This window comes from Leopardus geoffroyi, chromosome E1, assembly GCF_018350155.1.
Source record: "Leopardus geoffroyi isolate Oge1 chromosome E1, O.geoffroyi_Oge1_pat1.0, whole genome shotgun sequence".
Taxonomy (NCBI): Eukaryota; Metazoa; Chordata; class Mammalia; order Carnivora; family Felidae; genus Leopardus; species Leopardus geoffroyi.
In genome coordinates this window covers 46,596,928-46,623,401 of record NC_059330.1, presented here as the reverse complement: position 1 = coordinate 46,623,401, position 26,474 = coordinate 46,596,928, and the positions used below count along the sequence as shown (strand labels likewise).

The following is a 26,474-nucleotide window of genomic DNA, read 5'->3' as shown; positions in this document are numbered from 1 at the left end:
TTTTGTTCCAAGATCCTCAAAATCACCAGGATGCCGCATTTTATCTCGTTGGACTTCGAAAGTGATGCTGGTAACCTCTATTGTACAGGTATTTTAAGTGTTGAAATCTAGAATTGCTGATCGAAATGAGCCAGTTAAGAGGGAGGAAACGATTACTCAGATGTTGCGAAAGTGAGACAGACTGTATGGCATTTGTAATACCAGTTTGGGAGTTTGCTCATAAAAGAGAATGCCTAACTGGGATTTATCTGGTGAAAATTAAACCATCAGACCTGCTCAAGTGACAAACAGTGGCCATCTGCCAAGTCAAGGCATAATCACCATTTGGAAGTGAGCGTCATCTGTGCTCCAGTGTGCACATGACAGTTTCTCCTGTGGAGAAGTGACTTTCTGACTTCTGGTTTTCTTGTTGTGTTTGCAGAGCCTGAGCCCTCGTGAAGCCGGCAATGACAAGTCTGAATGGTCGCCATGCCGAGAAAACCACTGACATGCCAAAACCATCAGCCCCCAGAGTGCACGTGCAGAGGTCCGTGTCCCGAGACACTATCGCCATTCACTTCTCAGCATCCGGGGAGGAGGAGGAGGAAGAAGAGGAGGAGTTCAGGGAGTACCTCGAGGAGGGGCTGGACGACCAAAGCATTGTAACGGGGCTCGAGGCCAAGGAAGACCTCTATCTTGAACCCCAGGGTGGCTATGACTCCACTGGCCCTGCTGCTCAGCCCATCCTGGCAGATGGACTGTCCGTGTCCCCTGCCATTTTGCCCGTCTCCGCGAACACTGTAAAGCTGTTGGAGTCCCCTCCTCCGGCAGTGCAAGTATTAAGTACAGTGCCATTGGCTCTGTCCCCAGGGTCATCTTCGTCCGGGCCCTTAGCTAGCTCTCCCAGTGTGTCATCCCTTTCTGAGCAGAAAACCAGTTCTTCCTCCCCATTGTCCTCTCCTTCCAAGTCTCCTATCCTGTCGTCCAGTGCCTCAGCCTCCACCCTCTCCAGCGCAAAACCCTTCATGAGCCTTGTGAAGTCCCTGTCGACCGAGGTGGAGCCAAAAGATTCCCCACACCCCTCAAGGCACAGGCACTTGATGAAGACATTAGTCAAGTCTCTGTCCACAGACACCTCCAGGCAGGAGTCGGATACCGTGTCCTATAAACCTCCGGACTCCAAGCTCAATTTACACCTGTTCAAGCAGTTCACACAGCCACGGAGCACAGGTGGAGATTCCAAAACTGCGCCTTCTTCCCCACTGACTTCTCCCTCCGATACGCGCTCCTTTTTTAAAGTGCCCGAGATGGAGGCTAAAATCGAAGACACTAAGCGTCGCCTTTCAGAAGTCATCTATGAGCCTTTTCAGCTCCTTAGTAAAATTATAGGGGAGGAAAGTGGCAGCCATAGGCCCAAAGCCTTATCTTCAAGTGCTTCAGAACTCTCCAATCTGTCCAGCTTGAACGGTCACTTGGAAAGCAATAACAACTACAGCATCAAGGAAGAGGAGTGTGACTCCGAGGGGGACCCCTATGGGAGTGACCCCAGCGGCCCCGGAAGTGACCCCCCCAGGTCCTCCGATGAGCCGCCCTCAAGAGAGGCGGAACCGAAGAGTTCCCAGGGCGGCAGTCTGAAGGACTTAGGCCTGAAGACAAGCTCCCTGGTTCTTGAGAAATGTTCCTTGTCTGCCTTGGTGAGCAAAGAGGATGAGGAGTTTTGCGAACTGTACACCGAGGACTTTGATTTGGAAGCGGAGGTGGAGAGCGCGCCGGACAAGCTCCCGGATCTCCCTGCCGGGCCCGAGGTGCCGGCGGATGACGGTCCGACTCTGGACAGTGAGGACGAGGCCCACTCGGCCGTGCAGCACCCGGAGCTGCCGGTGAAGACGCTGGGCTTCTTTATCATGTGTGTCTATGGGTACCTCATCCTCCCCCTCCCCCATTACGTGAGCGGACTCTTTCTGGGAATTGGCCTTGGGTTCATGACTGCGGTTTGCATGATCTGGTTTTTTACACCACCAAGTGCTCATAAATATCACAGATTACATAAAAGCCTACAACACTGGAACACGAGGTCCCTGGATATCAAAGAACCGGAAATACTAAAGGTAAGTCCCTCTGCAGCAGCCCGCTAGCGCCCCCCACCGTTCTCCCCCAAACAGCCTGATTTTAGATCCAACTTAATGGTCTTAGTTGACGGTCATGGTTTTCACATAAGCAGTATTTTTAAGGCTTTGGATTCTCCTCACTCCAGGGGCACCCAGGAGACTTCTCTGGTAAACCTCATTCTAATTCAAGTTTTACCAGTTCACTGAGGAGTTTTTCAAGGATCCTCCACGGTGCCAGTGAGTAGCATTTACATGCGGTTCGGATTTCAGTCTCTCTCTAAACTTTCCAGGGATTTGCTACTTGCTGAGTCTGTTAGGATTGCATGTGCTTGCGGCCCTGGAGAAGGGTTCAGCACTCCTGGAAAGCCAGAGAAGGACAGGAGGAAGAGAAGGCAAACTGGTGTCGGGGGGTGATTACTGATGGTACTGCTCTTTCCTGCGCGCACAGTGAGGTGTGGGCTGGAGAGAGAGAGAGAGAGACATCACCTTCCGGTGTGTGACAGTCTCAGGGTTCGGGCCTCCTTAGGGGGGCCGGGAAGATCCATTAGGGTGCAGGAAGAAAATATTAGCACTTCCATTTGTATTTATTTGTACATATTTTAAAAACTTCAGGGTTTTGTTTATGTTTCAAAATATTTGGAAATATATATATATATATACAGTTGTAGCTTGTATAGTTTGTAAGTCATAGGCACATATACATGTTTTGTGTATGTATATATATATACATATATATATGCTTTTTTAATTGTGGTAAAATACAAATAACATACAACTTATCATCCGAACATTTTTTTTTTTAATTTATTTATTTTGAGAGACAGAGCAGGAGAGGGGCAGAGAGAGAGAGAGAGAGAGAGAGAGAGAGACTTCCAAGCAGGCTTCGCACTGACAGTGTAGAGCCCAGTGCGGGGCTCGAACTCACGAACCACAAGATCATGACCTGAGCTGAAGTCAAGAGTCAGATGCTTAACCAACTGAGCCACCTAGGCGCCCCACCATCTGAACCATTTCTAAATATACAGTTCAGTGGCATTAAATATATTCACATTGTTATGCAGCCATCACCGCAGTCCATCCCTGGAACTCTTTTTATCTTGCCCACAGAAACTCTATACCTTAAACAGTAGCTCCTCATTCTTCTGCCTCCGGAGCCTGCAACCATAGTTCCACTCTGTCTTTTCAATTTTGAATACTCCCGACTACCTCATATAAGTGGAATCAGACAGTAGTTGTCTTTTTGTGGCTGGCTTGTTTTACTTAGCATAATCAGAATTAGTCTGAATTTCCTTTCCTTTCAAGGCCGAGTAATATTCCATTATACGTCTATACTACTTTTTCCTTATCCATTCATCCGTCAATGGGCACGTGGGTTGCTTCCACATTTTAGTTATACTGAATAATGCTGCTACGAACATGGATGTTATAGATAGCTTTTTGAGATCTTGTTTTCAACTCTTTTGGATATATACCCCAAAGTGGGAGCGCTGGCTCCTATGGTAATTCTATTTTTAATTTTTTTGGGAACTGCCATACTGTTTTCCACAGTGGCTGCACCATTTTACATTCCTACCAGCAGAGACAAGAGTTTTAATTCCTCCAACTCCTCACAACTCGTTTTCTGTTTTGTTTTGTTTTGTTTTGTTTTTTGTATTTTTTTTTTTTTTGTATTCAAAGCTGGTTTCATTTCTCTGTTAAAAGGTTTTTTCCTCCTCTTTGTTTAAATAAGAATGTTCAAAAAATGGCATCATCTCTTTTTATTGCAAAAAAAAAAAAAACCAAAAAACAAAAAGCAAAAAAATCAAGGGGAAAAATCCTAAGGGTCCAAAATACTGTTTGTTTTCTAGTTTCATGAACTTTTTACCTTATTGAAAAGAAATACATGGTCAGTGTTTTAAAAACAGAGGAAACTGAAAGAAAAAAAGTTTTTTATCACACTAGTGAAAGGAACTAATGATTTTGATAGATATCTTAGTTTTGTTCCTTTTTTAAATTCCTGCATATGTGAGTGTATACATACTCACATACTCTTTTTGTTTTGATTTAATGAAATCATGTATTTTGCAGTCTGACCTTTTTTCTTTTTTTTTTAATTACATTTTGTTTGTGTTTATTTATTTTTGAGAGAGAGAGTGTGAGCGGAGGAGGGGCAGAGAGAGAGGGAGACACAGAATCTGAAGTAGGCTCCAGGCTCCGAGCTGTCAGCACAGAGCCCAACAGGGCCTCGATCCCATGAACTGTAAGATCATGACCTGAGCCACCCTGGCACCCCTGATCTTTTTTCTTTCTTACCCCACGGCAGTATGTCATGCGACTTTCTTTTTTTAAGAGAAGCTTGTGCTGAGTCTTGAGGATGTGGCACACTTAAGCTTAAGCTTGGTATATGAAGTAGAATAAAAGTGACTCGTTATGGTTGCTATGCTTCTGATAGGGTGATACTGTGACGACCTGAATTACGTGTCCTCTAAGTAAGTTAGTATTCAGCAAGGAAAAATGGTACTGACATTTAACTCCAGTGCCTAACAATCATGACATTCAGTTTAAACTGGTGTGAGCACTTTATTATTTGGGGAAGTTTTAATTTTAATGCATTCCATCTTCAGTGTTGAGTCCAATCACTGCTATATGGTAAGAGTTTACTTACTACACAGAGGATGCCTTTGGAATAGGATTTTAATATGATGGCACAGTCTGGTTTCTTTGATCCAATCATGGAAAGAGGAAAGGCAACACTGTGGTGTTAAACACCTATATCGGGCTAGGTGTTGGGTGCATTCTCTCATTTAGACCTCATTACAGCCTTTTTTAGTTAGGGAGTGCTCATGAGGAGTGGAGGCACCGAAAGGTTAAAGTTCCTTGCTCGTGGTTGCACAGCTTGTGAGTGGGGGAGCCAAGAACTAATTATTTCTTTTAAGGAGGGCGTTTTGCCCTTGCTGCTGAGATAAATATATTTGAATCTTTGTGGTAAGAGAACAAGACCTTAAATGCTGTCATGGACCTATAACCCAAGCAAATTATCTTATGCTATTTTATGAGTATTCTTTCTGATTAATGTTTGAACTCTGATTGTTGTGGTAGTTCTTTTTCATTCTTAGCCTTGTTAGGGATGACTTAATTACTGTTGAGGAAAAGTACATTTTAGCCTGAGGTCTTTTGTTTGGTATGTAGGGCTATTTTTAGAAACCTGGCTAAATACACTCTTTATTTTAAAAAAGGGACACTACTACAGATTACAAGGGTAGGTTGTATATTGTAAGCCAAAGATTTCAAATGCAAAAGTTCTTTGGGCTTAATTAATTTTACTGAATCGGAGATCATATTCTTGGAAACCATTTTAAAAATATGACACTTTAAAACATTTAGCAGTGTTGACATTAAATTTAGGACCCAAATGTTGCGATAAGAAAAGGAAGCGTAGTGGAGCCTGACTTTGAGCATCTATTTTCTGTACATTCTGTCATTGGACATTGTGCTTTACTTTCCATAAGGGGTAGGATAACACTAGCTATTGTAACAAATTAGAAGTTTGTTTCTTGCCTGCATAACACTCCAGTATAGAATGGGTGCCCATCCCACACATTGATTCATGGGGTCAAGTTCCTTCCATATTGTGACTCAGCACACTTTTTCTTAAAAGGCCAGATAATAAATATTTTAGGCTTGTGGGTCATACAGTTTCTGTTACAGTCACTCAACTCCTTATGGTAGCAGGAAAACAGCTGCAATGTGCAAATAAATGGGTGTGACTGTGTTCCAATAAAAGTTTAAAGAAACAGGCCTCAGGCTCAGTGTGTTGACCCCTCCCTGGGGTATTAGAGTTCTTTGCATCTAGCTGGCAGAAGGAGAAAGAGAAAGGAAGAGAAGGCATACCTACTTATAAGGCCTGTACCCAGAAGTGACATACATAACTTCTATTCACGTTCCACTGCGAGCTAGTCATATGGGTCCTCCAAAGTAGCAGGGGTCCTCGGGAATCTCGGACTTGGCCTGGGCAGATTCTTCCCAGCAACAGCTATACACTACAGAAAGGGGTGCCCGAAGTTTGAAGGCACAGTTAGCCTTCTCTGCCTCCCTTTCTTAGTACTTACAAGTATCCTAGTTACATGTATGTTTATCGTCCGTCTTCTCCAGTACACCATAAGCTTCATGAATGCACAGGCCATATCCATCTTGTTCATCATTATGTCCTCAACACCTGGCACATATTGGGCACATGATAAGAGTATTTATTGGATGGATAGATCGGTAGGTGGGTGGATGGATAAATGAGTGAAGGAACGAATGAGGTTTTATCAGGAAATGTAGGCAGTGAGTCAGTATTGACCCGGTCATCTCCTAATGAAGTTGCTCTTTTTTTTTTTTTTTTTTTCAACGTTTATTTATTTTTGGGACAGAGAGAGACAGAGCATGAATGGGGGAGGGGCAGAGAGAGAGGGAGACACAGAATCGGAAGCAGGCTCCAGGCTCTGAGCCATCAGCCCAGAGCCTGATGCAGGGCTCGAACTCACGGACCGCGAGATCGTGACCTGGCTGAAGTCAGACGCTTAACTGACTGCGCCACCCAGGCGCCCCGAAGTTGCTCTTTTTAAAGAAATCCCTGATACTGTAAAAAAAAAAAAAAAAAATTTGATTGAAAGGGGTGGTCTTTTAGGAAGATAAAAAATAATTACCAAAAAGTACAGATTAGTGAGAGTTTTTTTTATTTCCCCACTGCAGTGGAAACACCAAGGTGGCCCATCTTTGACAGGATTTGAAACCTGATGTTTACTGCTTGGGAAGCATCTGGCAGCAAGTCTGCTTTTCTCTTACCTGTACTCATACGGCACTGGCCTCCTGAATTCAAAGGGAGAGAAGACCGCTGGCGTCTGCCAAGTAGAGCATTAGAGAAATGGGGATGGTGGCAAGTTCTAGATCTCTGCTCCCTAAATGTATGGTTTTAAAAGTGATGCAGGAGATGGGCCTTGGTTCCTTTATGAAACAGGCCTGTGAACCTGTTCCCAGGGTGGAGTTGAAAGAGCCGCTTTTTTTTTTTTTTTTTAATGATTTACATCCAAGTTAGTTAGCATATAGTGCAATAATGATTTCAGGAGTAGAATCCAGTGATTCATCCCCTACGCATAACAGCAGGTGCTCATCCCAACAAGTGTCCTCTTTAATGCTCCTTGCCCATTTAGCCATCCCCCCACCCACAACCCCTCCAGCAACCCTCCGTTTGTTCTGTATATTTAAGAGTCTCTTATGTTTTGTCCTCCTCCCTGTTTTTATATTATTTTTGCTTCCCTTCCCTTATGTTCATCTGTTTTGTATCTTAAATTCCACGTATGAGTGAAGTCATGTGATATTTGTCTTTCTCTGACTAATTTTGCTTAGCAGAATACACTCTAGTTCCATCCTCGTTGTTGCAAATGGCAAGATTTCGTTCTTTTTGATCGCCGAGTAATATTCCATTGTATATATATACCACATTTTTATCCTTTCATCTGTCGATGGACATTTGGGCTCTTCCTATACTTTGGCTATTGTTGATAATGCTGCTATAAACATGGGGGTGCATGTGTCCCTTCGAAACAGCACACCTGTATCCCGTGGATCTATGCCTAGTAGTGCAATTGCTGGGTCGTAGGGTAGTTCTATTTTTAATTTTTTGAGGAACCTCCATACTGTTCTCCAGAGTGGCTGTACCTGTTTGCATTCCTATCAGCAATGCACAAGGGTTCCTGTTTATCCACATCCTCGCCAACATCTGTCGTTGCCTGAGTTGTTAATGTTAGCCATTCTGACGGGAATGAGGTGGTATCTCATTGTGGTTTTGATTTGTATTTCCCTGATGATGAGTGATGTTGAGCATTTTTTCATGTGTGAAAGAGCCCCTTTTTGAAAAATAGCTTGATTTAGGGAATTAGCTGTTTTGAGCTATTTTCTGTGGATCCAGTACTATCCTGTTGGTATTTATAGAGGATGTAATGGTGCAGTTCTTGAGGGCAAGTATGGAAACTCTAAGAACAATTCCAGGATACATGCTATAAAACCTGCCTGTGATAAAGATCTCTGGTATAGAGGCACAGCCCATTGACCGTGGTCCCACGTACCCCATCCAGGAGCCCCGTGAACCGCAGAGGCAGGGGTCCTGGTGCTCCAGGACTGTTTGAGGAGACTGCGTGTTTTTAAACTTCTGAGACATGTACGTTCTCATTGATGGGCCCAGGAAATCCTTGCAGCCTGGGCTGACAGTCCTAAATTGGCTCCATAAACAATCCAGAAAGCACTGCAGTTTTTCTTCTATGAGACTTCCCATGAAAATGAGAGGGAAAAGTAAAGCTCTTCTGCACTTTATCCAGGTGATTTTATTATTCCATCCACACTGTACACATTTGTATTCAACAGTGACCCTGCTACGGTGGTGAATATGTAGGATGGAGAGTCACAGAGACCAGTTTGCAGCCAAGTAGTAGCTGTTCCCAAAGCCTGATAGGCAGTTGGTTAGGCCTCATGCCCCTCTGCCATCTCTCACTTAACCCTGCCAGTCAGCAGCTCTCTGGTCCGGGACGGAAGCAGTCAAAACCTCTTTGAGGCCAAACAGTTGTCACAAAGTCCACAGAATGACTCTTAGAACCTCCTCCAAAGCCTGCTTGTTCTTAATGTTGGGGCATGCATACATTATGAATTCATACATTCACGCTGCTGATGAGAAGCTGCAGATAGGAGAAAGGTTGCCACGTAGGCAGCCAGGTGACAAGTCGAATGCGTGACAGCCAGGAGGGAAGTCCAGAAGGTTAGGAGACCCTAATGTGACTGAAGGCTTGGCAGTTGGGCTAGGTTAGCTCCAGGCAGAGCCTCGCGTGTGCTGCAGAGTCCAAGGGCATCATTTCGAGCAACGCTCTCTGCGTGGTAACTTTCTGGGGGTTTTATTTGGGGGGACTAGCTAGGTAGCCTGAGCTAGGGACCCTGGGAAAGACTGGGTCTGGGCATGGGGAGAATGAGGCATTTAGAGTCAGCAGTGCCTTTGGGATGTTCGTTTTTGCTGAGCATTCTTAAGCAAGTTGAATGCTTCTTCTTTAACAATGCACTTGTCACTTGACCAGGAGTATGCTTCAGTGCCAGTCCTTTACGCTGACCTTCCACATGTCTATAATGATAAGCTTCCTGAAGATTTCAGAAGGTTTTTGGATATGTTCAAGTGTATGACTCATGCAGTTTTGAATTCTATTTGTGGGTAAATTCTTTATTTCAGACTTATAAACCGCTTGTAGAACACAACAGTAGAATGTTAATTTCTGGAGTGAAGATCTGTTGTTGTTGTTGTTGTTGTTGTTGTTGTTGTTGTTGTTGTTGTTGTTTTGAGAGAGAGAGAGAGAGAGAGAGAGAATCTTAAGCAGGCTCCACACTCAGCGCAGAGCCTAACACGGGACTGGATTCCACAACCCTGGGATCATGAACTGAGCTGAAACCAAGAGTCAGAAGCTTAACTGACTGAACCACCCAGGTGCCCCTGATCTGTCTCTTTTTAAAAAAGATGGCCCAGAAGGTTGACTAAAATTACATTTCTACCATTGCAAGACTAATAGAGATGAATTTTGGAGAACCTTTTTTCCTTAGGTTCCTTAAATATCAAATTTAGATATTTAGTAAGAGGGAGAGTTTTTTAAATATTGAATTCCCAAAATACAGGCTTTGGTTTTGATATGTAAAAGAATAATTTTGTAGAGAGAACATGATCCATTTTGAGAAGAAATTCAAACTTGTAAATTTAATCTCAATTTCGTGGAATTTTTTTCTTTTAAGAAATTAGAGTGTGCAAATCTTAAGAAGAAAACAGCCCCATTACAGCCAAAAGAGACTTGGGTTGCTTTTCGTTGGTCTCTTATAACCCCCAGTACAATGAGTACAAGAAATAAAAAAGCATTTATTTCTACGTTATATCGAACTGGAAATATTCTGCTCCCACAATGGGTCACTTGAGGTTTTATGTATGGCTTTTATAAACATGTCTGTTTCCCAATGTCCCATGTTGTTTGAGAAGCATTAGGTGAGATATTTCAAAGCAGGCAGCCCTCACTTGGCAAGCAGGTACCCATGTTTTAAAGTTGGTTGGAGAGTTAACGGCACAGGAAATGTGTCCTGAATTCCATGGGAACAGTGTAGTTAAAAAGGTCAGGTGACTCCAGCATGATTTTTTTCTTGAACTTTTATTTTTCAACTTTTCGTTATAGAAAATGTCAAGTATACACAGAAGTAGAGAGCATAGTGTAATGAAAGCCCATGTACCCAACACCCAGTCTCAGCTTCCACAATTATCAACATTTTGCCAGTTTCCCACTCAACCCATTAGCTTACAGCATAGCTAAACAATAATTCTGGTTCACTCCTATAGAACTAAGTTTATAACATCATTTCCTTGAGAAAACATATCCTGAGTTCTGGCTAGGTGTTACAGAACCATCCTTTTTGGTTTTGTTGCAAGTTTCATCTATGGAGTGAGGAGAGAGGCTGTGGGCATAGGTGAGTCTCAATCATGTTTTTTGGAAGAGTGAGGTTTAATCATGAAAGAAATCAATGCTAGATATCTTTCAACTCTAATATTTATTTTAATGTGTAAAGAAAAGTACTAAGTCCATCGAAGATTGTTCTTATTGTTCAGTATTTAATCTTTAAGAAGAGGTTTGCTATACCCCCAAAGGAGGTTGCCAACAAGATGGCATCAGAGTATGAACATGTTGGTGTGTTGGTGCCCAAGGCCGCTGTTGTGATCTCTCTGTTTCATTCTTTTGCTTCTTTTCAGTGGTCTCCAAGATGGGTTGCTAAAGACTCTATCCAAGAAAAAAGTATTAGTTTCTATTTATATGTATTTTTACTCTTTCTAAGAAAGTTTATAGGCTTTGCTAATATTTAACATACGGATGACCATATAACCACCTTTGTCAAAATCCTTGGAAATTATCGACAAGACTATTTGAAATATGGATTTACATCCACTATCATTAATGATGAGCCTCACCCTAGGTATATATATTGTGCCTGGAGGTGTCAGCTGAAGATAGTACAAAGCTTTCAGAAAGGAAAAACTAAAAATTTCCAAAAGGTTAATTACTTCATCTTTTTCTCTCAATTCCTATTTTTTACTTTTTATAAAAGCTATATACTTCTCAATTCCTATATATAGCTTTATAAAAGCTATATATCTCTCAATTCTATTTTTTACTATATTATAAAAGTAATATATTAGAACATGATTTATAAACAAATGGATATATTATGGGTACATACTCAAAATTTTCGAGCTGCTAGGATGTATGATCTAAAAAGTTTGGAGGCTGCTGATTTATTGGCTTGCTAATCTATTGTCTTATAATTTCAAAACTTGTTGATACGATTTAATGTTTATCATGTGTTAACATAACCGAGACCTTGATTATTTCAGTGGTTCATCTGAGACCATGTTATTTTTTGGTCAAATGTGAATGTTTTCTCTTACGTTTCCTGCTATTTGCCAGTACGTTCTGAAAAGTGTTCTATGCGGTGCCTGGGTGGCTCAGTCGGTAAAGTGTCCGACTTTGGCTCAGGTCATGATCTCACAGTCCGTGGGTTCGAGCCCTGCATCAGGCTCTGTGCTGACAGCTCAGAGCCTGGAGCCTGCTTTGGATTCTGTGTCTCCCTTTCTCTCTGTCCTCTCCCTGTCATGCTGTGTCTCTGTCTCTCTCTCAAAAATAAATAAACATTAAAAAATTTTTTTTAATAAAAAAATAAAAAGTGTTCTATGGTCACATGAATTGAGGAGATGCTCCCTAAAGAATAGGAAAAGCTGAGATAAAGGCCATTTTGCCAGTGTCTGTGGCTTTAGCTCTGACTCCATAGCTTCTAGTGACACGGCTGTGAAGGTGACCTTGAAGCAGGCAGTTGGAGAATGTGGATGGTATTGATGCTGGGATTTCCCTCCCCTAATGAACCTTTTTTGTTCCTCTTCTTGGTGGTATCTTTGAGCAGCACTTATTTTGTTTTGTTTTGTTTTGTTTTTATATTAAATACAATTTATTGTCAAATTGGTTTCCATACAACACCCAGTGCTCATCCCAACAGGTGCCCTCCTCAATGCCCATCACCCACTTTCCCCTCTCCCGCACCCTCCCCCCCCCCATCAACCCTCAGTTCATTCTCAGTATTTAAGAGTCTATTATGGTCTGCCTCCCTCCCTCTCTCTAACTTTTTCCCCCTTCCCCTCCCTCATGGTCTTCTGTTAAGTTTCTCAGGATCCACATATGAGTGAAAACATATGGTATCTGTCTTTCTCTGCCTGACTTCTTTCACTTCGCATAATACCCTCCAGTTCCATCCACATTGCTACAAGTGGCCAGATTTTATTCTTTCTCATTGCCGAGTAGTATTCCATTGTATATGTAAACCACATCTTTATCCATTTGTCAGTTGATGGACATTTAGGCTCCTTCCATAATTTGGCTATTGTTGAAAGGAGCAGCACTTATTTTGAATGTTGACCATTTGCTTGAGGCTGTCGTTCATAGTATGAAGTCTATATGTCTGTTGGTCTGTTTGTCTTTTATGGGTAAAACCGAATTTGTATCTAAAGTTCTGTAAATTTAAGTAGACTGTTCCTGCTGTATTTTCTAAGCCCATGATCTGTGATATCATGTTTTAACTCACGACTCCAGTTCTAAACCATTATTAATACATCAAAAAGGGTCAAGGGGCACCTGGATGGCTCAGTCGGTTAAGTGTCCCAACTTCAGCTTAGGCCATGATCTCGTAGTTTGTGAGTTTGAACCCTGTGTCACGCTCTGTGCTGACAGCTCAGAGCCTGGAGCCTGCTTCGGATTCTGTGTCTCCCTCTCTCTCTCTGCCCCGCCCCTGCTCACTCTCTGTCTCTCTCTCTCTCTCTCTCAAAAATAAATAAAAAACATTAAAAAAATTTTAAAAAGGGCCAAAACCTGAAAAGAGAAAATCTTGCTTATGTTTTACTTTTGGAGACAGAAGAAAAGTGATCACCTGTTTATTTGCCTCGGAGATGATTTTCAGCAGCAGGGGCCTCAGCCCTGGCTCTGTCCTGTTTAGGATTTGCTCCTTCCCTGATAGGCTAGATGAAGGAATGATGCAGGAGAGCTGAGTGACAGGCAGCCTCAAGTGCCAGCACAGCCACATGACAGCAGAATGTCAGTCCGGGCAACACTGAAGATAGAGAAGCCCCGTCGCTTCCTCGGGCCGGAGGGCTGATGCTTTACTCTGGTCAGCACAGCATCAAGCTGACCAAGAGAGCATTGGTCTTGACCTCCTGGTTGGCACTGTAACTGAAAGTGAACATAATAGTAGTGCTTCCAGACTTTATTATTTTGCAAAAGGTTAATTGCAGCTTTTAATCTTTCCAAGTATGAAATGAGTCCCTTTATAGGTTGTGGTTTGTACTTTCAGCCAGATACGGCTTCTAAATCCAGTAGAGGATGGAAGAGAAACCCCTGACCTTTTACAGATGGGATCACAGGACCAGTCGGTGGGCCAGACAGCTGCAGCCCAGCTGACTGTGGTCATTGTCCCCTAGTGTATGCACTGTCTCCATTTTAACAGTTCCAGCCTCAGAAAGAGACAAGGCTTGTCTGAGCTGCTTTCATGTAGGTTGAGAACATCTCTGAGTTTTTTTATTTAAAAAAAAAAAAATTTTTTTTAACCTTTATTTATTTTTGAGACAGAGAGAGACAGAGCATGAATGGGGGAGGGTCAGAGAGAGGGAGACATAGAATCTGAAACAGGCTCCAGGCTCTGAGCTGTCAGCACAGAGCCCGAGGCGGGGCTCGAACTCCTGGACCGTGAGATCACGACCTGAGCTGAAGTCGGACGCTCAACCGACTGAGCCACCCAGGTGCCCCAAATCTCTGAGTTTTTTTAGTTGAGCTGTTGAGATGGAATGAGTTGCTGACTGCATATCTCTTTATACCCACTCCCATGTCCCATAACAAAATAAAATTGGAGAAATATCTTGGTAAGAAATTCAGGGTTGAGAATGTTAGAGAGCTGAGCAGTAGACGGTTGGGCGTGTTCGAGGGACAGGGTGCAGGCCTTGAAGTCGCTGCACTGCTCTCAAGTTTGATATTTGACTTAGATCTGGAAATGCTGTTTGCAGCTTAATCCAGGGAGTTGGTCAAGCTGCGGGAAAAAGTGGGCTGAGTGATGGTATGAAAGGCAATTGGGTTTGTATTGGGAGATCGCTTTCTGCAGGGACAGCCTGCCTGGTTTGGGGTCAGTAGGATGCATCAGGGGACAAAAGCAGGAGGATCATGCCTGGCCACCTCTTGGTCCAGGCGTCCGAATAGCCAGTCAGCGTCCTGACTAATGTGGGTCGAGAAATAGCCCCTTTGAGTCCATCAGGGTCTCCTTTCAAAGGTTGTAATGTTCTGGAAAGAGCTCTGCATGAGAGTCAGGAAACCTCGGTATCAGTCACGGCACCTACCTTTCTCTGCTGTAGGGAAATGGCTAATTTAGTTTCTGTCCTGAAAAGCCTTTTTTGCACTTCAATTCTTTTTTACTGTTTAATCTTAACTCTTAAGATTCTTCCCAAGGATACCTATTCTCTCTCTTTTTTTAAGTTTATTTTTTTATTTTGAGAGAGAGAGAGACAGAGAAAGAGGGAGAGAGAATCCTGAGTAGGCTCCGCTCTGTCAGCGCAGAGCCCGACGCGGGGCTCGAACTCACTGTGAGATTATGACCTGAGCCGAAACCAACTGAGCCACCCAGGCAGTCTAGGTGTGCTCAAGTATGATCAACTTATTCTCTCGTTCTGTGCTATTTTGTGCAATTATAACTTGGTTTTCTCCTTGGGAGCAGTGACCAAGCCTTCTGCTTCAAAGTAACCCCCACCACTCTCTGCACTTGGTAGGATCTCAGCTCCTTCCTTTGCTTCTCTCCACTTAGGCAGCTAGAACGATACTTACCAGGCTGTGAAGAGCACACCAGCCTGTCCTATTCACTTGTGCTTTACATACAGATTTCATTTAATCCTCTTGGGCACCCTCTGGATTGGGCTGTGTTCATGTATTCAGTCAACAACCACTTGTTACAACTCTGATTGTCTTGTGGTGTTTGTACTCAAGTAGACCAGGCAATTAACAGATACAGGGATAGGAGGAAGATAATAGAGAACTGAGCCTAGGTGATCATAGAGACTCCCTGGCAGAAGTGTCACCTTTGCTGTGACCTGGGGGATGACCAGCCAGACAGAAGGTGGGCCATGCCATGGAGGGGAGGTAGGAGCCTGGGCCTCACAGTCAGGTAGACTTGGCTTAAGTTCTGGATTTGCCACTCTCTGGGCCACTTGTTTTTTTTGCTTGTTTGTTTTGGTTTGGTTTCTTTAAACCACTCTTTAGACAAATCACATAACCTCTCTCCTCATTTTCCTCACTTGGAAAACCTTGGGTAATTGGCAGAAGCAGATAATGCACCTGAAGTGCCTGGATCATAGTATGAGCTCAAATGTCAGCTATTATTACAAATATTAATATTAATATCTTAAAATCTTATGTGTAAGATGTATCCTTTTTACTTACATATGCAAACTGCACTTCAACAAAGTGCTGTTAGCATGGAGAAGTTGATTACAGCTGGAGCAGAGGGTGAGGTGGGGACGGGGGAGGCATGAAGCTGGGAAGTAAGCCATGTTAGACGCTCTCGCTGGGGAGAAAACAGGGTAAGCATCATCCAACTTGGCAGTCAGCAAGTGGTGAGGCCAGGATTGGAACACAGGTGTGTCAGACTCATGTTCTGCTCATGTTTGTGGGCGGGCTTCAGGGCATGTGTTTGGACCAGCAGTCTGTCCTGTAATCAAGTATGAGCAAGGGTCAGGCCTCACTTAAGCTAACCAACGATGGTCCACCGCAGACCATCAAATTCGAACCATGCAGTTGAAATCCTGACTCGTGGGTTGTATTTGTTTGTTGGCAGGTATGGGCTTTAGCCTCTTGTAACTCCGTAACATGAAGAAAAGAAAATGGTAGTGCGGGAAGAAGGCAATGTGAAGATAAAAGGGAAGGAGGAGCCATGGGAGCCTTTGTGTTTGGAGTGCAGCCACTGGTGGTTCTGAAAGAGCAGATAGGGAGAAGGAGGGCCAAGCAAGCCCTGAGCCAGGGGAAGGGAGCTTGGAGCCCCTTGGACCTTTCCCAAGGAAAGGCATCTCCTAGATTGTCTTCCCAGGCCTCCCCCTGCCTCTCACTGCTGTGTCTTCCAGTGGGGCAGGTGTACGATTTTCTTTTTGTACTGTGTATGACTTAAAACTCTCTTTTCTCTTCCACGTGCCTTTAAATCAGGTTGTTCTAGTATTTCTACAGTTTGGCAAGTGGCGGAGGGTGGCCTGTTACCTGTCAGAGCAGTCAGCAGAGGACAACCACATGTCGTCTCAGAGCCACGGCCACGTTGGGGGGATGCGGGCTGCCCCCAGCAAGAACTCCGGAGGGCTGGCTCTCTGGCTTGGGAAGGAGCTCAGGCTGCTGGATTGAGAGCATGGCTTTGTGGCTAGAAGCCAATCCCTGAAGCCCTGTGGAAATGATTGCTCTCGTTAACCAGATGCAGGTACCCGCAGAGGGTATCACACATGCTGTGTATCCTCAGGTAGCCTCTCTTCTAGGTAGATGTGTGCTCAGAATGAAATAATTCAAGAAGAGCAATCCCTGGTGGGGACCGTATGGCTAAATGGCTCATAGATGACACGGATAGCAGGTTGCTCTTTTAATCTCATTATCATTCCCTGACCCTAAGAAAGTCTTAAGCGCCAGCCCTTCCGTCCCTCCCTCCATGGATTCTTCTTGGTTTTAGTAGCTCTGCAAGTAACTACAACGTGGCCTTTCAGCATGGCTCTGAAGTAGCCCAGAAAAATCGGATCTGCTTCAAGTCCTTTATTAATCTATTCGCCTTTAGAACTTTAGGCCTAGTAAGCCTATTTATGTAAGAAAGTGTCCTTTATTAATCTATTTGCCTTTAGAACTTTAGGCCTAGTAAGCCTATTTATGTAAGAAAGTGTTTTCTGCAACCAAATTGAAATAAAAAGAAAATGGTGGCTTACATGCAGGAGATCTTTAGTGAAAATGTTGTTTGAAACCTTTTAGATAAACGTTGTTTAAAAAGACAAATATATTTCTGGAAAATGCATATTTTTTATAGTATATATGAACATTCACCAGATAGACCATATTCTGGGTCATAAAAACTTAACAAATTTAGGGATGCCTGGGTGGCTCAGTCAGTTGGGCATCTGACTCTTGATTTTGGCTCAGGTCATGATCTCACAGTTTGTGGGTTTGAGCCCTGCATCGGGCTCTGGTGCTGGGCTCAGAGCCTGTTTAGGATTCTCTCCCTCTCCCTCTGCCCCTCCCCCATTCGTGCTCTCTCTCTCTCTCTCTCTCTTTCTCTCTCTCTCTCTCTCAAAATAAATAAACATAAAAAAAAAACACAACATATTTAAAAGAACTGAAATTAGGCAAAGCATGTTCTCTGACCATCATGGAATTAAAAACTAAAAACCAATAACAAAGATATCTGGAAGATTCCCAAATATTTGGAAGTTAAACAGCATACTTCTAATTAGCCTGTTGGTCCAAATATAGTCATAAGGGAAAATAAAAAATATTTTAACCAAATGAAATTGAAAGTACCTATCAAAAATTGCAGCTGGCACAGTGCTTAGAGGGAAATTAATAGCATTAAATGTTTGTTTTAGAAGTACAAATTACCAATATTAGGATTGAAAGAGAGGATATCACTAGACTCTACAGACAAAAGCATAATAGGGAAGTATTACAAACAACATTATACCCGGAAGTTGGACAACTTCTATGAAATTCCTCATAAGACACAATCTATCAAACTACCAAAGCTCACTCAAGAAGAAATAGATAGCATGAATAGTCCAGTAGCAGTTAAAGAAATTGAATTCATAGTTTAAAACCTTTCAATGAAGAAAACCCTAACCCTAACCCTAACTCCAGGTTCAGATGGCTTCCTTGGCAAATTGACTAAACCTTTAAGGAAGAAATATTTTACGTAAACTCTTCCAGAAAATAGGAGAAGGAGTACTTCCCAACTCCTTTTGTGAGGCTAGCTAATATTGAAAGATATTGCAAGAAAACTATAGACCACTTTCCCTTATGAACTTCGACAATTGAACAAAATATTAGTAAGCCAAATTCTGCAGTGTATAAAAAGGATAATAATAGTGGTATGCTGGTAAGCTGGCTCTCTGGGACGAGGGGAAACGCTCTTCATACTGTTCACTGATTTCCAGGGTATAAAAACTCCCACCATGGCTAATTGTAAGCTAACAACGTGAGGTCACTGACCGTGGAGTCAGGGAGAGATGTGTAGAATTAGCTCTCGTGAGCTGGTATAATCCAACTTCACATCATGACCAATACATAATTTTCCTGAGAATGCGAGATTGGTTCAACATTCAGAAATCGATGAACGTACTTCACCATTATAACAGACTAAGGAAAAACACACAAAACACTATGAATCAAAAAATGTACTTAGTTCTACACTTAACAAAATAAAACTACCCAAACTGATACTCTTAACAGTACAGTCTACTTCAGGCCCCATTGTGCTCTATGTCGCCTGTCCCCTTTTTCATTTCATTGCTCTGATCATTGCAACACCTAGATTACACCCTCTTCCTGTGGCCATTGCTTGCTTATTCAACATTTTTAATAGACGCAGTGACATATTAGGAGGAGGAAGAGATACTCCTAACGCATGCAAAAAAAACAAAAAAACAAAACACCCTACTGAGATCTATAAAACTATATAATTGGCTCATAAATTTTGCATATATACCCCATGACGAAGGTTGTTTGTCTGTTTTTAACTTACATTCAGCGTACTTTTTGTGACGACCTTTTTATGGTTACCCCAGCAGGGTGGTAACATGGTGAAATGAAGACCCAGTTCTCTGCTGATTTGGGAGCAGCCTTGGGTCAAAACTCCTGTCCTTTTTAAAGTCTTTGTTTCAGCTCTTGACAAATTACTTGGCACATAGAGAGACAGTGCATGTTTTGATGAATGGATAATTGAATAACAGAGAATTCTGAGGATTCTGCGTTTGCAGAGGCTCTCAGGTCAAGACTTCAGTGTGAGACTCAAGTACTCACCACAGAAATGGCCATTCTTTGAAAAGGATGGCAATCCCAACTGCAGTGTGATATTTAGTACCTCTCTGCTTGTTCCAGAAACATTTATAAAGTGAAGGGAGTGGAAGATAATCAATTAAAGTTCCCTAGAGAATTTCTTTTTTTTTTTTTTTAATGTTTATCTTTGAGAGAGACAGAGCATGAGCAGTGGAGAGAGAGCAGAGAGAGAGAGGGAGACACAGAATCTGAAGCAGGCTCCAGGCTCTGAGCTGTCAGCACAGAGCCCAATGCAGGGCTCGAACTCATGGACCAGGAGATCATGACCTGAGCTGAAGTCGGGCACTTAACGACTGAGCCACCCAGGTGCCCTGAGAACTTCTTTTAAGGAGATCTGGGACACTGTATCATCTGAAAAAGTACTGTGGGGCGGGTAGAGTATTAGATGATGAATATTGATCACAGCTATGAGAAGGAGCTTTAGCATAATTTTATGGTGTGTTAGGCTTTTGTGTATTGTCCATACACTTTAATGTGTGTGCTGTTTTTGAAGATCAGTGTATAAGTACATTTATGTTATTGAGGGGAGACCTGGGGCACAATTTTACTCACTGCAGTTTTTATATGTGTTTGGATTTTGAAATACTGTTGATCATATCTATAATATTCAGTGCCTAATTCCTGATCATCTGCCTTACTGTGTGATTTCAGCGAGCCAGAAATGGAGCGGTAGGTGTTCTCTCAGTCCTGGAATGGTAGCATGAGTTAATATGATCTGTGACATTCTAAAGATGGTTTGCAGGTGACCTGAGAAGAGAATAAGTTTGGCTAATTTAAGAAGGCCAGACTGGATGGGATTATTCACCCCCAGAGGAGGTCAGGTGGAGAGACTTGTTCTGTTTACATGAATAACACTTTTGAGTTTCCTGATTTGCTTGTTAGCTTTAAAAAAGAAAGAAAAGAAAAGAGAAAAGAGAAAAGAACCTTCTATTTAGAGAAATGGACATTATCATTCTCCCCCAAATCCAGATTTTTAGTTATCAGAAACATACTAAATTATGCCTCCACCCTAATTATCCTTCAAGCTGAACACTTGTCTTAGCAACTTCTGGTCACCAATGAATTGACACTGGCATCATAGTTAGGTTTGGTTTCAGTGTCCCGAATACCTCAGTGGTCTTCGTTTTCATAGCCAATTAGATTTGTACTCTAATTTTACTAATGGAAGTTTTTCTTCATCAGGGATGGATGAATGAGATTTACAACTATGATCCAGAAACTTACCACGCGACTTTGACCCATTCTGTCTTTGTTCGACTTGAGGGTGGGACCTTAAGACTTTCAAAACCCAATAAAAATATATCCAGGAGGGCAAGCTACAATGAAACAAAGCCAGAGGTTACCTACATCAGCCAGAAAATCTACGACCTTTCAGACAGCAAGGTGAGCCCAGCTAGTATGGGAAACGCAAATGAAAGAAAAGCATTTGGAATCTTGGTTGCTTTACTGCCTTTTTTCCCCTCAAAAAGGGTGTGTGTGTGTGTGTGTGTGTGTGTGTGTGTGTGTGTGTGTGTGTGTTTAAAGTATTAGTATAATTTAGGATGGTGCCTTTCATGCAGATCAGCCAAGCATCTTTTTAAATGCAGATTCTGTTTCACCAACTCTGAATGGGTCCTGAGAATCTGCATTTATGTGAGCTCCCAGGTGATACTCTTGCTGCTGGTCAGCAGACCACACTTTGAGGAACAAAGGCATAGCACACTCATCTGTTTTAAGGGTTATTTTTTTCCGTCAAACAAAAAGCTATGTGCAGTGGTTTAGGGTAATAACGACTGTAAATGCGGAAATTATGGGCATGTAAAATAACTACATTTTGATAAGGGTTATATGCTTCTGTTTTTGAGAAAGGTAAATCATTTGTTATTCCAAAAAGCTATGGGTTCTCTGTTGTTATAACTCATGTGAGAGATCTTGAAGTTTACCCCGATGCAGAAGTATTTAAAATAGTTTTTGTATAAATTCACTCTTGAGGCTAATAAACTTGAGCTACCATCTAGATCTAGGTGGATAAATTCATTTGTTTTTTTCCGGTGTAAGGTTGGCCCAGGATCATTAAATTCGGTCAATAGTCAAACTTAGTTGATGATGATCTACTCAATACTTTATGTGCCACTGTTACCTAAAAATTACAGATACCTGTTAACGCTTCCCGAATTCTTAAACATCTGCTTCTGAATGAGTTTGAGGAATAGCAGGTCACTTCTAAACATTTATCCCAGTTTCTTTTTTTAAAGATTTTGTTTTTAAGCAATCCGTGCACCCACCGTGGGTGGGGCTCAAACCCACACCCCCTAGATCAAGAGTCACACGCTCTCAACAACTGAGCCAGCCAGGCGCCCCAAATTTATCCCAGTCTTTATAGTCGTGTTGTAGACAGGGTAGTAATCATGTCGCACTCATTTTAGTCCAAAAGGCTATGAAGTTTGCATCGTGTTCTGCATAATATGAGTTAATATTGGCACAGTGTGGCCAATTCTTAATTTTGTGTGTAAATCATCATTTCCCTTTCACTCTAGATTTATCTTGTACCTAAAAGTTTGGCTCGAAAACGAATTTGGAATAAAAAGTACCCCATTTGTATCGAGCTTGGTCGACAAGACGACTTTATGTCTAAGGCCCAGACTGATAAAGAGACTTCTGAAGAAAAGCCACCAGCTGAGAGAGAGCTGGGAGGCGAGGACGCTAAGAAGCCACCCCATCCTCAGGAGGGAACGAGATCAGGCCAGCGAGATCAGATACTGTATCTCTTTGGGAGAACTGGCCGAGAGAAAGAGGAGTGGTTTAGGCGATTTATTCTGGCATCTAAGCTGAAGTCGGAAATCAAGAAGCCGCCTGGAGTCTCTGGAAGTAAACCAGGTAATGACATGTGTGCTAAATTCTTACGTATGTTTAAAGAGTCTGAAGGAGGGGCGCCTGGGTGTCGCAGTCGGTTAAGCGTCCGACTTCAGCCAGGTCACGATCTCGCGGTCCGTGAGTTCGAGCCCCGCGTCAGGCTCTGGGCTGATGGCTCGGAGCCTGGAGCCTGTTTCCGGTTCTGTGTCTCCCTCTCTCTCTGCCCCTCCCCCGTTCATGCTCTGTCTCTCTCTGTCCTAAAAAAATAAATAAACGTTGAAAAAAAAAATTAAAAAAAAAATAATAAAAAAATAAAAAAATAAAGAGTCTGAAGGAGAACAGATTCTGAGAGAGATTCCCAGGTAGGTAGGAAGGAAGCCCACCCTGAACTGATGGTTGTCTAAGGAGTGTTCTCACGAATCATTTACCTTTTAAGCTGATCTCTGCAACCCTTTGCACTGAATCATTTAACCAGGGATGGAATGACTTGCAGATGTATGGGGTTTTGCCTTTCCTGGTTCCTTAGGATTGTATTTATTTTTACATACTGTGACTCCTCTGAGAAAAGAAACACAGGAGAACCTTAGATGTGACAAGGAGGCAGGTGAGTCAGGGCAGTATTTCAGGCTAGTGCTCTTAGGCTCCCAAACCTGAACATGGTCCGCCACGCCTGAGATCACCATAGAAATGCAGAGTCCTCTGGCCTCCCGACTCACATTTGTACCGAGGACCTGTCCCTCTGCCCCATGGACCCCACTTGGACCTTCGCTGAACCTCTCGGCGTTCTCTAGACCTACAGGACCCTGTCCTTCCTTTTTGCATATGCTGTTCCCTTTAACTAGAATGCTCTTCCCCCACGTGCACCAGGAAAATGCCAACTACTTCTTTAAGAGGCAGGCTGGAGGACACTACCTGTGAAAGTCAGCCCTGGGGCTCTCTTGTGCAGAGGTAGTCACCCCCATCTTTCTGCCCTGAAAGTCCTTCAGTTGGGCTTCAGTTACGATGGTTATTATAGAGAGCTGTGATTTCTTTGCCTGGGTGCCCAAATTCAAGGTCAGGGATTATGTCTCATTCTTCTTTTAATGTGGAATTGACCCAGAGAAAGTGCTTGATGAAAACCTTTGTTGAATGAAAGATGGTAGGTCTAGAATTGCCCCGAGCCGTGGGTGAGCACTTAGCTTTCTGCCCACTTTCCATTTGTCCCGGGGGGTATGTCAGTTCCGTATTTGACCCTAAGTGATTACCAGGGGGGGAAAAAAAGAGAAAGGGACTTACCAGATGGACTTCATGGCTTTCAGGTCTTCTGAATTATCTTGGAGAAGAATAAAAACTGTTCTAAAACATTATCTATTATTAGAGTGGAAGGTATTTTTCAGGCTAGGAAATGAAACCGTATATTTTTTTAAACAATCATTTGTTAGCATTATTGGCTGGTTTTCAGCTCAACCCAGTTGTGATAGTTGTTCGATGTTCGATGTTCCGTTTCCTCTGCAATCACTTTTCTTTCTGTGAATTAACAGCCATCACTTCTTTGCTGCAGGGGTTTTGCCCTCACATAGCAGACACAACAGCCCCTCGGGGCACCTGACCCACAGCCGCAGCAGCAGCAAAGGCAGTGTGGAGGAGGTCATGTCCCAGCCGAAGCAGAAGGAGCTGGTGGGCAGTGTGCGGCAGAAGATGCTTCTGGACTACAGCGTGTACATGGCCAGGTGTGTCCCCCAAGAAAACCGAAGCCCCCAGAGGAGCCCCGTGCAGAGCGCAGAGAGCAGCCCCACGGCTGGGAAGAAGGTAAAGCTGGCTGCCTGGGCCGTGGCTTTTCTGCTTTTCTGCTTTTCTGCTCAAACTCATTTCTACCTATGTAAGCACTCTGAGCACTTCTTGTGTACTAAGCCCAGCTGTGGGCACTGGGGACATGGGAGTGAACAAAACGGATAAGGGCCTTGTCCCTTCAGGTGGCTGGTACTCTAGTTGGTCGGGAAGACAGCAAGTAACAAACATCTGGTGGTGGCAAGAATGAAGGGAAAGCCAAGTACGGGAAGATGGAAAATGACCAGATAGCTTTTTTAGAGCAGTGGTCAAGGAGGGCCTCCTTGAGGAGGTGACATTTGGGCAGAGACCTGACCAAAGTGAGGAACTGAATCATGGGATCTGTGTGGGAGTGGCATTCCAGGGGAGAGGACAGCGAGTGCTGAGGCCGAGGCCCGGGGGCCAGCAGGTGGTTGGCGTATTCACGGAACTGCGATGAGGCCAGTGTGGTGACAGGCGGGGCCTCGTGGGATCGGTTCTGAGGAGGGCGGGACGCACTGGGAGGTTTTTGAGCAGGGAGTAATGTTGATCTATTTAAAGTTAGAAGCGGCTGTTCGTGGAGAGCGGGTGGTAGGAGGAAGAGAGCGGGTGAGGGGCTGAGAGCGGGCTGTGGAGAGTGGAGCCGCGGAGGGGAAAACCACTGAGTTGGGAGACGTGGATGGAGGGCAGCTGGCTGGATGTGCTGATGAATTAGGGCTGGGGCGTGAGAGAACCGGATGGGCCAAAAATCACTCCTAACCTTTGACCTGAGCAACTGGGCAATCAGTGGGGACGTCCTCAGGCTCGTGAGTAATAGAGGTCTCATTCCTCAGTTACCTTTGTATTCTTAAATTCTCAGACTCCTTTGCTATTTCCAGTGCTTTTGAGCTATTTCCAGTGCTTTTGAAGATTTCCCATGCGCATTACTCCCACAGTGTAACAAGCTGGACATTGACTCAAGATCATCTGCGATAAGATAAGGAATATAAGCTGCCATGTGCCAGATTCTTTAGGCACTTCCATAGAACTACCGTGATCCCTTAAACAGTCTTGCAGATTAGATGCTCTTCTCTCCCATTTTGTAGATGGAGAAACAGGCTCACCCAGTTGAGTAGCTTAATTTCACAGTTGCTAAGTGACGGCATGTACAAAACCTGGCCTGGGGGCTCCCAGGCCCTCAGCTGCCACGACTGTCATTTTGCTGGCCATTCTGAAACTGTGCTGGACCTGAGGCCTCCCGCCGCTACTCCGCTCAGTTCCTAAGCACCGCCTCCCGCCTGTGGAGCACAAAGCCTGTTTTTCTCATTTTCAGTAGCTTGCTACAGTGTTTGACCTCTTACAGTGACTGTATTTCTGTTCTTAACAGGAAGCACTTGGTGCCGCCTTCTTTGCGCTGTTAGCCAGTCATGGGTTTTCATTCATTTCACTGATCGCCTTCAGTGCGGAAGAGGCCCCTGAACCCTCACTCAGCTGACTCTGTCAGCCAAAAACAAACCGTATGCCTCTGCCGGCCTCTCACCCACTGCCTCTGCCCTCTGACCTAAGTTACCAGCTAAAGTGGGAAGTTGACCTTCCTCTAGGCCAGGGTTGGGTAATACAAAACGATTCTAGGGATGTCCTGTTTACCACCAACGAATCCCCCTACCCCAAATCCCTTTTCTTCCTGGGCTATCAGCTGTCTGGCCTCTCATCAGACTCAGGGAAATCAGGAAGATAATTGTATTCTTACTAATGTAAGAAAATTATTTAATAAAATTCTTGCCTTTTGAAAGAGTTCCTTAGATTTAAAACAAAAACAAAAACACAGGCCTGGGTGGCCCAGTTGCTTAAGCATCTGACTCTTGATTTCATCTCAGGTCATGGTCTCATGGTCGTGAGCTACATCAAGCCCCACGTCTGGCTCTACACTGACACAAGCCTGCTTGGGATTCTCTCACTCCACCCTTCCCCGTCCGCCTCCCACCCCCCGCCTGCATTCACATGTGAGCGCTCGCTCTCTCTCTCTCAAAAACAAAACAAAGCAAACATGTTTTAGAACATTGTTTCCTCAGTGTTTCTTACATGTGCTTGTTGTGTCATGTCCCCACTGGGGTCTGTGGAAGCCCTAGGAGGGGCTGGGGGGCCCTGATGGCTCATAGCCCAGCCCCTCAACCCAGCATCGCTGCCACTGGGGGATTCTCTACTGCAAACCTCCTTTCTGAGTACTTGGCATTTACCTCTTTAAGTGTCAAAACATGTTTTTCGTCTTCTAAGTATGATGAAAATCTTTAAAAGCCACATTGCATTTCTTGGCCCCCTTAGGCAGAGCAGGCAGGGACGATTTAATCTTGATAATTGAAGAACTTAACAACAAACAAATCCAAGCTTGTCGTCATGCAGGCCTGCTGAGGTCAGAGGCCTCTCACCCCGTCGGAGCCATCCTGGTGCGGATTCTGCAGCCGTTCATCTCCATTGCCATTTGGCTGCTGTTTGTACGCATCCTTCTAGCTGCTTTTCCTTGAGTGCTTCCCCATCTCCCACCCCCACCCTTAATGCAGTGACTCCAGTCTGCGTGGGCTGGGAAACCAGAGAGGCAGAACTGTGTGAACGGGATGACTAT

General features: G+C 43.7%; 1 protein-coding gene across 8 annotated transcripts in view; it reads left to right on the top strand.

The window, feature by feature from the left end:
• The window catches only part of TEX2 (testis expressed 2), a 108,027-nt gene that overhangs the window by 44,346 nt on the left and 37,207 nt on the right, over positions 1 to 26,474 (top strand). For all 8 annotated transcript variants that reach the window (XM_045489476.1, XM_045489469.1, XM_045489472.1 and 5 more), the window contains 4 exons: positions 422 to 2,087; positions 20,441 to 20,641; positions 21,775 to 22,114; positions 23,631 to 23,878. In XM_045489476.1, the coding sequence (XP_045345432.1) occupies positions 447 to 2,087; positions 20,441 to 20,641; positions 21,775 to 22,114; positions 23,631 to 23,878 (2,430 nt within the window). In that variant the 5' untranslated portion in view covers positions 422 to 446. The remainder of the gene's footprint in view (positions 1 to 421; positions 2,088 to 20,440; positions 20,642 to 21,774; positions 22,115 to 23,630; positions 23,879 to 26,474) is intronic.